The sequence below is a fragment of the Lagopus muta genome, chromosome 6 (assembly GCF_023343835.1).
Source record: "Lagopus muta isolate bLagMut1 chromosome 6, bLagMut1 primary, whole genome shotgun sequence".
Taxonomy (NCBI): Eukaryota; Metazoa; Chordata; class Aves; order Galliformes; family Phasianidae; genus Lagopus; species Lagopus muta.
In genome coordinates, this window is record NC_064438.1 from 50,533,566 (window position 1) to 50,545,504 (window position 11,939).

Genomic DNA, 11,939 nt, shown 5'->3' on the forward strand with positions numbered 1-11,939 from the left:
CATTGTTCAGCAGCTTGCCTTTTAACCTAGCATGTAAATCTGTGTAATGATGACTGATTTTCCTTTTCCATTTCATAACGTGTAAAGATGATCAGGAGTTATGTCTCTTCTTAAAAGCATCTTAACATAGTACTGATGCTTACAGATCAGCAATTTGATCTATATCAGTGGTAGTCTCTTAAGTTTGTTTGTTGTTGTTTTGGGTTTTTTATACTCTACATGACTCTTTATTTCTGTAGATGGTAAAATGTGGAGTCCAGTTCTAAATGAGAAATAAAGTACTGCACTTCCGCGTTTTCATTTGTAACTGCAATTTACATGTAGTCTCATTCACTTTATGCATGAAGTTAAACAGACCACTGTTAATTTAGGCCAGTTGCTTGACATATCAAAATTAGTAGCGTTCCTTTAACTTCTTAGAGTACCCTCCAGGGATAATTCATTTTCAAAACAATAGAATAATATTTTCTTAATAACAGAAACTTTTCTAAGCAGGAAAATGGCTTGAATAAAAACTGTATATTTTATGTAGTAAAAGCACTTCCATTTACTTATAGAACAGTGGTAAGAGGTTGAAAACAGGGAGTTTCTGGTGTGCTGCTGTGAGAACATCAGATTAGAGGCAGTAAAATTACCTCCCACGTAAATAAAAATTTAAATACTTGATATTTTGCAAGGTTCCATTTACATTACTTCAGGAAATGGAAGGCAGAGCGAGAATTTAAACACTGAAGTTTAGAAAAGTATTCTGAAGTTTGTCCTTACAATCCTAGAGCATAAAATTCCCACTGATACTCTGTAGAAAACTGAAGAAGTGAAACTAAGCTCATCCTGCCATAACCATTGCAGTTGCTAGGGAAGCAAGCATTAAAAAGAATGAAGCCTGTCAAGTTTGGATATACATTACACCTGCATTTCTTTAAAGAGAGTTGGTGGAAGGTGTATACCCTAGGGCCCCAACCTTGCAAACTCTTACATGTGTGTTTGTTTCACATGTGTGATTCATGCCTTTTGAAGTCGATTCCCTTCTGTAAGTGTCTGCCAAGTCAAAGCCTAGGATGATACGTACTGTGCAGCTTCGTGGTGGCTGCAAAGTCAGAGCCAGAAGTTCTGGTGTCTTTATCTGGATCTTAAATTTTGAGCATGGGAATGGATATTTGAAGATATTTGAAGTCATTAAAATACTAGTTTACTTTTTTATTATTGTTATTATTATATATGTTTTTTTAATCTTCAATGTTATCATTAGTAATAGAATCAGAGCAGGGGAGACACTAGAAACACTTCTGGTCTGTTATATTTTCCATTGGAGAGCAAATAAATGTCAGTGGCAATATCAAAAAGCTGATTTCAGTAACATGAAATAGCACTGTTTGTATGGGCTGTGTCTGAGCCAGAGCCATGGTTAGGTAATAGATGGAGCTAAGGAAAGGCAGACAGGAGCAGCTCGCAGGCACCACGCATGCTCATGGTTTTGCTTATTAGATGAAGCTGGACTGGACAAGCAGCTCTGCGCTGCAGGTTAACATGGAGACATTGGTCTTTTCTCTAAACTTATACTTTAATTATCCATCAGTTGCACTGCTCTTGGTTGTGTGCTGTCATGTTAGAAAGGGAGTCGCATTTGAACCATTGCCAGGAATATTATTGCTCATGACATCAGTTAAACCACTGGTCCTTCTGAGGCTTTAGCAAAGCCATAGAAGAGCAGAAACAACGTCTAAAGACAAATACCTCTCTTGTGCATGACACGTATCAGCAAATGCACTGCCAGCCTCTTGAAGTCTGAATAACGCTCTTGTGGGTAAATGTAAGAAGTGATAGGGCTGGATAGGGCTTAAGTTTTCTGAGAATATAGATGCCATTTGAACGCAAATAGAAACAAGCTGCTGCACAGCTTAGCCCCGCATAGTTCTCGCATTGAGTGATGGGAATGTGAGTGGTGGTCTATGCTTTCTTGCTCTTCATAGTCACAGTACCAAATATAACACTTTTCAGCTAATTACTGGTCTAAGAATTCATAAATGTAGAATTCATTCCCCTCTGCAGGCTGAAAAATAGGATGCAGTGTCATTATTTACTTTCTCAAGGGGATGCTTGTGGGTGACAAGCTGTGTTATAAGGGACCTTCCTGAGAAAATATTTCAGATGAACAACTTGTGGTGCTTACTGTTACAGCAATGCTTTGCCTGCCATGAAACAAATATATATATATATATATATATATATTGAAATTAAGTACATTTTGAAAAAATACATCTGATAGGGCAAATAACTCATGTTTGGAAAAGCAAAATGATTCCCACGTTGCCACTACAGTGTTTAGTTTTTAATTTATAAAGATAGACCTTACATGGAATATATAAGATTACATAGACTTGATCTGGATAACATTAAAGTAACTTCTCATTCAAGATGCAGTTTCTTAAAGAGAAGCAGTGGAATTAAGTAAGCAGTTTAGTCCAGTTCTAAAATGGGAAGGCCTGTGGCTACCTCCAAGAAAATGCAAGTGATGTAGCACAAATAAGTGAACTTACTTGTTATTTTGAATTAATACAGATGAGTTTAGGCAGTAGCTTGAGAAACTTCAAGTGTTTTCTTCAACACTCTAATTCTCTAAGTATGGTCTAGTAATTTATTTGAAAGAGGAAATAGGAAATCTGATCTGCTGATGCCATCTCGCCCTTTCTTGGAGAAAACAGTATGCTTTTAGGTTTGTGACCTAGATTATTTGTTTGGCAGAGGAGCACAGTCACGTCCTTTTGGAACCAAGTTCCAAACCTTCCGTTAGGCCACTTGTGAAAATGTATTTTGTGATTTTTTTTATCTGTCATGTTATTTTCTGCCCAGGACAGTATCTTAGAGGCTGGCCTTGTCCATGGCTTGGCAGAGTTTCTGTGGAAAAGGGAAGGAAATTTGTTTCAGAAATTTCTCAAAATCTGTGATTGTTTCTTTTTCTTTTCTGTTTCTTTCTTAAAGGCACATACAGGTGATCAATTTATTACGAGAAACAGGAGCGCATCTTTCAAGCCATGACTTGGAGAACACTGGAACAATACTTTGCAGGTAAATGTGATTTTAGGGAAGGTGGGGCCCTAAAATTGAGATGGAAGGGAAGGATTTTCCAGAGGAGGCTCTCAGAATGGAGAACAGCTTTCAAGGAAGTTATTCCCTGTGTCCCTGGCACATGACATGTGACTCCTCCTGTGCAAAACTAATAATGAAGAAACAAGAGAGTGATGAAATTTAGTATCAACTCTGTACTGCAACACCAATAAGTCAAGAGGGCTCCAAAGTAAAGAAATATTGTGAGGATAAGTGACCGAGAAGACAGCACACAGTTTTTTGCAGGCAATTTCAGTCTCAAACAGTGAGAAGGAAATAGATTTTTGAATAGCATCTCTATTTGAAAACAAAGTTGCCCATAGTGCATAGTTTTTATTAAAATAAAATCCTCTTGTTGCTTGATGGGAGCGACTTTAACAAGTGTCTTTCTCAAAATATGTAAGTCAAATGCATTTCACTCCAAAACAGCAAGTGCTCACCACCTCTGTATTTAATTTTAAGTGAATATAATCTTCTATTACGACAGTACAGTTGCAGGTTTTACATACAGTTGCTGTTAATATATCTATGTGCTTTAATGCTAAGGGTACATATTTCAAAAAGAAGTAGATACCAGATTTTGTGTTTTCCCTTCAAGGTTTTGAGTTCAAAATTGTGAGAAGGCTTTTATTAATTTCCTAACATTATTGGTTGTTTTTACTTCATTTCTTCTCCTCTGAAATACAAACAACACAAAAACATCCCTCAATACCAGCCTCTGTATCAGGGCAGGGCAAGTCTCAATTTGAGGACTGCACATCGTCCTCAAATCTGTAAGGTCTGGGTAAGTATGCATTATTGTAGGGACCGAACCCTGTTCTTTAAATAATTCCAGAATGAACAAATACAAGCTGAAGGTTTTGAGTTGTTGTAATTTACTCAGGGGAGACTGGATAATAGGAGTTTTACCACTGATATGTGCTCCACAGGGCACTGCAGGTGATAGCACAGAAGTGAGCCCTTCCTCTGCATTGTATCCATCCATCAAGACGAGAGGAGTGGCTTAGAGAATTCCTCTGCAAATAAGTTGGCCCCTTGCTTAGTGCTGCACCACGTGCAGAACCTGTTTGGCTGCCTGACATGAGTGGGGCATCCGCAAAGAGAACAAGGGGCCTGTAAACAGAAAATGCTTCTGACACTGTGTGTCGCAGCATTTCAGGGACCGTGGCACATACTGCATCTGTATGGCATGATTTCTTGTTCAAAGCTAGTATTTTGCTTTGAGGTTTGGAGATATTTTATTAATGGTGGTAACTTAAATATAAAAACAGCATTTTCACATGGCTGAGCTGCTGGTAGAACGGGCTGTTTGTAACATCTTCCCTTCACCCAATCTGAACTATTTTCCTATGTCTCTTCTGTCCTTATATAATGTACCTTAAGGTGCAGTTTGTACCATTCTGAATTTGTCCCCATGTCAGTATGTCATTGGATTTCATTGGAACAGGTTGCCCAGAGAAGTTGTGGATGCCCCATCCCTGGAGGCATTCAAGGCCAGGCTGGATGTGGCTCTGGGCAGCCTGGTCTGGTGGTTCGTGACCCTGCACATAGCAGGGGGGTTGAAACTAGATGATCATTGTGGTCCTTTTCTACCCAGGCCATTCTATGATTTGTGTCTGCTTCTCGGAGTTCAGTACAACAAAGCTGCTTGCTATCTGATAGTCTCTGGGTTACTGCCCTTAACCAGCTCATCTTTTTTCTCCATACAGTTCTCTGTTACTAGAAGCACGTTCTTGCCATTACTACTTACCTATCATCAAACAAACTGACTTTCCCGTAAAGCCACAAACACTGAATTTTCTGCCCTGCCTCCTCAATTTCCTTATGTTCAGACTCATAATTTTGGGAAGGAGATAAAAATAAATGTGCTCTGTTGGCTCTGGTGATGTTTGAGAGGGAAAGGAGTACCCACCAGAGCTGGGACTTGGACAGTGTACATAAGAACTCATGTATGAAGTGGAGATGCACAAGGATGCAGCCGAAGTGATCTTGTTAAATCTTTCATGGTTTCATCATTTACTTTATTTTGAGGAAGTGAGAGGTGTTAATCTGCTCTTTAGAATCACTCTTGATGCTGGGAATCTGGTCCATAGCTTTGTTTTGAAATGCAAAACAGATCTCAATGTTAGTATCCTATCTATTAAAAATGGCAGAATCTCTTCTCATACTGCAGTAGCATTGGCATCTTTGCAGAAACAGGCCATGATCAGACATACTGCGGCATGCAGCCATACTCTGAAGGCTTGTCATGCTCTACAGTTGATGAACGGTTGCTTTTTGGTTTTGTTTTAGATAGGAAAGAAGTCTGTATAGAACTGAGACACTGTTCAAGGCTGTACCTCACAAAATTAAGTAGAAGCAATAAAACCAAACCAAACTTTCCTATGTCATTTTTTTTTTGAGATTACATAAAATTATATACAATGGAAGTGCAGAAAATCTGTGACATTCTAAATAAGATGCTCCTAGTTTTACATAAATTTTGAGGGCTAGTTTTGAGAGAGAAGAAATAAATGTGTCTGTGTACAAACTGGGGCCAAGCTTACAATGCCTCCTGTCTTACAAAAAGTCTGCTGCAGCTATGAGAGATGTGGAAATACTGGATGAGAATAGCACTCCCAGATATGCTCAGGATGGGACAACCCATGCTTTGTACTTTAATTCTTTTTTCTTTAAAAAATAAATAAATGTTGATGATGCATCCGAAAACAGAAGGTCTTTCCTGATTGTTTTATATAAGCACTGAAATAGGAAATCACCAGAAGAGCAGAGCTTTGTGTTCCTTGGAAAGATGAAATCCTGTTACTGTAGGTGGCAGGAGGGAACCCGAAGTGTCATTTAGCTGCTCACATTCCTTTCCAGGTCTAGAACTGCACTGGCTCTTGTCCTTCTCAGCCCTCTGAAACCCAAGCAGCTTTTTGGTGTAATTTGCCCAACAGCTGTAACTCAGTTTGCTTGGTACTGGTGTGACGGGGAGGCAGAAAATGAGGCAGCATAATTGGATTATTGCTGTTTCTAGTATTTTAGCTCTCCTGTCATCATCATAACTACATTGGCAATGCTGAAACTGCAAAATAGTGCATAATCATATCATTTCTTCCAAAAATGATCTGTCATTGATGCGCAGCATCTCTGTGATTTTTCTGCTGCACATGGTGTGTATATATGTTTATATATGTGTATATATATGTTTGACTCTATGAAGTACGCTTACATTGTGAAGGAATTGCAGATGCGTTTGGCTTGGCTATGGAGATCTGAAGTTAGAGAGAATGCTTCATGGTGTTCTTGATTATAATCAACTTAATGAATGGCCAGTATCTTCTGTTCAGAGCTGTATCTGAATTCTGTAGCTCTGTTGTATTTTGTTCTCTGGTCACAGTCCTCAGAATACGTTTTTAACTTGATCGGTAAATGGCTGCTGCAAAATTGAAGATACTTCTGTGTATTTGGATTGCTCTAAAATATCACAGAAAGAGACCACTTCATGCTGTTGACCTGTGGTACTGTGAGTTCAACTGCTCTTTCTGAAAAGGTGCTAATTAGGTATTTAGTTTCTAAGTGCAGTTTGCTGCTTACAGTGATGAAGCTGAATTGCCCTGTGTTTGTAATAGCTCTGAATGTTCTTGACTTTGTCCAGAGTGGTTTCCACTTTGCAATGACATTCTGAGGCCAAGTGTTTGAGTGCAGCCCACTTGCTCAGCTTTTGGTTTGTTCATTCCTTCATTCTGGGACCTCTCAGTGTCAACAGCAAGTCTTTGTGAACAGTAATTACTGTGTTCTGAAGTGACTGCTAAGCAACTTCTCTGATTTGCTAACACTTCTTTACTAAAGTTTACTTTTCTCTACAGTTTCCTTGAGGGCTTCCCACTGAGTTTCCTGTTAGACTGCCTTTGCTTCCTCTATTTCATCTGTTTTCTGAGAGGCCCTTTTTGTAACAGCAATTGTAATTAATGGCTTACTGGTCTTTTCTTCCTGACGTCAGACCCCACTGCAACATCCCTGTCTCCCTGAGTCCCAGCTGTGGGCCTCAGCCCTGCCCTGGGGCTGGCAGGGTTGCAAGAGGAATATGGAGATCCTCTTCACTCTCTCTTCCTGCACAACTTCTGGGACTGCTGTGAATGAAAGCTTCTCTCTGCCTTTCTCCTCAGGCTGCTGCAATTAGAGGCTTCCACTCCCCTGAAAACATTTTTTCAGGTACTTAAGAGATTTAATCAACATCAGAGGTGATTTCAGTCTAGCAGAGAACTGAAATTATCAGACTTGCTTTTAGGCTTTCTTCTATAAGCTTACCTGACCGACTGCCCCTTGCATCTTCCTGCACACCCTGCTCTCCATTGGTCTGCCCAGGCATTCATCATTCCGGAGCCCATCACTGCCGTTCCTCTACAGCAAGCAGCATTTCAGGCAGCGAATGTTGAACTTAATAGTACTGGGGGTTTCCCCCTCATAATGAGCTACAGCTTCATCTGATGGTTATCAGGGAGCTGTGCTCAGACAGTCCCAGCATGCAGCAAGGAGCTGCTCTCCCTTCTGTGGCCTGGTGTGTTTTTATCCTTAGAAATGCGGAGGCAGCCCTCCCAGCTTAGCCTGCAGAGTTGATAGGGACAGGCATGCTCTGTGCACGTGCAGGCTGTGAGCCCTTTAGAAGAAACAAGTTAAAAAGGAACCTTAGGAACTGCAGGTGAGACCCCCAGAAGATGTGCAAAGAAACATTCTAGCATACATTGCTCAGAAAACGTTAATTCACTAATTTCTATAAGATTAATGTTGAGCTTTACTATTGCTTGTTATGCATGGCAGATAAAGTATCTTCAACAGCCTTTTTCTCTTTCCTTTCCTTTTGTTTTTTTAATGCTACCTATTTAAATCTTACAAATTACCTGAACTCAAAAAAAATCATCGCTGGCTGTCCAAAGGATAACACGTAAATGTGCTGTTTTAACTTCTGGTAGTGTGCAAACTTAAGAAGGGTTTTTCTCAGTGGCTTCAAACGGGGCAGACTGATTACGAACACATCTGTTCCCTCACTTATTCAGCTGCACCTTGATGCAGCCATTGCCCTCCCCCCAACTCACTTCATGAGATAAATACCGTGTTGTGAAATATGAAACTGAATGACTTTTTTTTCCCCCTTGGTCATAGTCACACCCACTGTGTGAAACCAGCCTGTTGTAAGTACTTATAGCACAGCCTTATTAATTTAAGGAACTGATTCATCAAGCTGTGTTGCTTGCTCAGCTATTCAAAGCTGTTGTAATAGTGTTCCTTTCCTTACGTCTCTGTCCTGCAGCCATATTGAACCTGTTCTGGTTCAGCATTTGCTTGTGGAGCTCATAGGCAGCACACAGGAGCACAGTGAAATACACTGAAAGAACCAACATACTTGTTTTTTCCAGCCTTGCAGCTAAAGGTGATGTGGATGGGCTGTACGCCTGGTACCTGGCTGGTGCAGACCTGGAGCAAACTGGTTATGATGGCAAGAACGCCCTACAAGTAGTAAGTGTGCACATGGCCATACTGCATGCAGTGCTCTAACTCTGTGGGTGCTGTCAGGTAATACAAGTTTGGGAAAAGTAAATGCTGCTCTGGAGCTATAAACTGGGTTGCTGTATGTTGTGAACTCAAGTCTGGTGCTGTCCTCAAGTAATAGATTGTTGGAGCCAGAACTTTCTCATCTATCTCAGAGGAATTAAAATTTAAATTGGATTTTAATTATATTGTGGTAATATATTCTTACTTCCCACAAGAAAGTATTTGCATGTCCTGGTGCACAGGATGGCAGGATTTATTCATGTTTCTACTCACAGGCAAAGGCTACAGGGCATAAGGAGGTTCTTGACTTCCTTAGACAGAAGCAACAAAAGAAGGTAAGACTCATATTTCGGGGCCTGGTTTCTGAAATACATGGGTCAGTATATGCTTGTATGAAGGAGGACTTTGTATTTAAGCCTTATCTCTCAGTTGAGCGCGGGGCTCAGCTGCTATCCCTGCCTTGGTCTATGGAATGGAACTAATGCTTATTCTTCTTTTGGCCTGAAACAATAAGTGATTTTTTACAGTGTGGCTCAGAATTTGGTTGGGTACCTAAATGCTATTACAATAAATCTGTTGAGGGCAGCAGTATCTCATTCTCCTGGCCTTCCACACTCAGTAAATTGTTCCTCTGTCTTGTCTGCTTTAGAGAGGAAGTTCCTTCCCTTGGTCACCCTGCCAGGCCTGTTTTGCATGGTGCTGCGCCCACAGTGTGGGAGCATGCCCTTCTCCAGCACAGCCACGGTGTGATCACAGCCTCCCACTCAGGAAACACTGCTTGGTACTGCAGCATTTGCAGATGTGCTCTACATCTGGCTTTTTCACAGAGCACCTTTCACTAGCCCATCTTAGCATTACAGAACATCTGGAGTTGGAAGGGGCACATGAGGTTCATCAGGTGCAACTCCTGGCTCCACACAGGGCGGTGAAAAACCAAACCGTGTTTGAGAGTGTTGTCAAAACACTCCCTGAACTCTGGAAGATTTGGGGTAATAAAGTCAAGCACTGCAGAAAAATAGGCAGATTCTCAATAGGCAGAAGGTAGCTTACACAGCAGGGTGTGGAAGCTCCCTTTCTGCACATGGCTCTCCCACCCAGAGCACAGGACTGGGCAGTGCCGTGGCCTCTCTGATTTATGTATATGGCTTCATGGCTGTCTCTGACTCCCGGCATGAATCTCTTTTGTGCTGCTAATGCACGAGGTGTGTTCTCCTGGCTGAACGCTTGTGAGAAGGGTGTGAGTCCCATGTTCAAAGCATCAGATCTGACAAGTCTCTCTGCAGTGAACTTGTCTGGGCGTTTGACCATCCTCAGTGCTGTGCTGTAACTGGAGACATTTAAAACTTGCCTTTTATTTCTCTGAACTCCTTTCTGATGCAGTATGTTGTGGATTTAGATATCTCTTCTCCAATATATTGGCAAGTCTAATACCAATTTAATTACTGGGAGGAGATGATGTCCTTTATTTAATCAGAAGAACATGAAATTTAGTTAAACGTTTGGTTGCAGTCATGGCTACCTTGCTTCTTCCGTGTCCCATTTGATCAATGTGAGTGAATTCATGTATATAGGTGGGTAATTGCATTTAAAAAATAGTTGTGGTCCAAATGAGAACATGAGACAGAATCAGGCTTTTTTTTTTCCATTCCTGTAAGTTTGGAGGTTTTATTTCTTTTAAACTGTTGAAGTAGGATTAGATGCAGTCACAGTCTCAAGCTTTTGAATGGAAGCTTTCCAGTGCCAGAATGAAAATGTTAAAAATGCCTTCACAATCTGCGTGGTGTTGCAAAGTTATTTCCATTTGCAGTGAAATTTGTCTGCAAAGGTCACTTTTAGTTTGCAAATAGGGAATTAATGTGTTAAATCTTCAGCTCCTAGTTGGATATCTCAGCTCCTTTGGTCTGAGCCATCAGTAGTGCAGGCAATCTCAAGGAAGTCATCAGTGATGCATGAGAACTTGCTTGACAGGCTGCATGGTAATCTATTCCCAGGAAGGTTTTGGATACTGCCAACTCTTAAACATCCATTTTTCTCTTCATCCATAGGCTGTAGAAGATGGTCACTCCTCTTAGAAATACCAGCTCTGAAGTATTAGAGGTGTTCAGTGATTATGAGGAGAAAAAAGGAAAGAAACAACAGAAGCTGCACACGGAGCATGCAGGAAAACTAAAACTGACTTAGAAATGTTCTTTACTTAGGAACACGTTCAGCTCTCACTGATTTTCTAAAAACAATATGCTGCTTTATGTTTTAATCACTTTTTTTTTAAAAGGAAAGTTTTGTGAACAAGTGAGGCTGGAATGTGTTGTCCTTACTGCACAAGCTCTGCTTTTAAGGAGACTTTTTGAATCTTTTTTCATTAAATCACCGAAGGCAGTATTGCAGGCATGGCAAAAGGAAGTGCCGTGGTGAACTCGTTCCAAGAGAAAACAGTGGATTGTACATTTCTGTGTTTCAACTAATAAAATCTCTGTGGAACAATGTTGGTTTCACTTTGTCTGATTTTTGCAATGGCTTGTATCATTTCAGCTGCAATTACAGCAACTGTGAGTGTCAGTGCAAACAATTGAATCAGCCGTGGGCATCTGCCTGCAGTTGTGTACTAATCTTCACCAGTGTGTCACTGTAAAGCCTCACTTGAAATGAGTAGGATGCAGATGCCATAAAGCATGTTTGTGGGACTGTCTGAGAGAACTAGCTGTTTTGTTTCTAATAGCATCTCTGCCACATCCTGACTGGAATATAATCAAGATTGCTACATGCTGGACACTGAATTCTTTGGACTGGAAATGCGATCTTGGTGTTAACAAACCCTAAGTTTAAAGTCACAACACCTTCAGTCTAAAGGGGAAAAAAAAAAAAAAAGTGATACACCCCTTTCCAGCTATGTCCATCCCAGAATATGTAAACACAGAGAATACTCCAGGCAAGTGCATATATTGGCAATGGCAACTTTTAATTTCACCTTACAGCTGCTGCAGTAATCTATGTGGATTTTATATCTATTTCATCTGAAGGGAATCTTTGAAGTGCAGATAGTTGTTTCTTTTCCCTCTTTATGCTGTTCAACCTTCCCACAGCTATTCTTACCATGGAGAAGAGCTGCATGGATGACTTACTGAGCTGGCTGACATTAAAAGATTCCCAAGGTATGCTGCATATCAGATCCCCCTGAAACAGGGCAACCATGAGTGCACTCTGAGAAAATAAAAATGCACAATATTTTAATGTGAAAAGTAGTGCACCCCTTCAATATGGTCACAAATGCTACAACTGTGCAGCCTTGTTATTAAACAATT

The 11,939-nt window shown here is 40.6% G+C and overlaps 1 protein-coding gene across 2 annotated transcripts in view; it reads left to right on the forward strand.

Annotated features, from left to right (window-relative positions):
- Positions 1 to 11,084, forward strand: part of ASPG (asparaginase) — a 48,084-nt gene extending 37,000 nt beyond the window's left edge. For both annotated transcript variants that reach the window (XM_048949087.1, XM_048949086.1), the window contains exons 13-16: positions 2,980 to 3,066; positions 8,505 to 8,604; positions 8,916 to 8,975; positions 10,686 to 11,084. In XM_048949087.1, coding sequence (XP_048805044.1) covers positions 2,980 to 3,066; positions 8,505 to 8,604; positions 8,916 to 8,975; positions 10,686 to 10,712 — 274 coding nt within the window. In that variant the 3' untranslated portion in view covers positions 10,713 to 11,084. The remainder of the gene's footprint in view (positions 1 to 2,979; positions 3,067 to 8,504; positions 8,605 to 8,915; positions 8,976 to 10,685) is intronic.
- Positions 11,085 to 11,939: the final 855 nt, after the last annotated feature.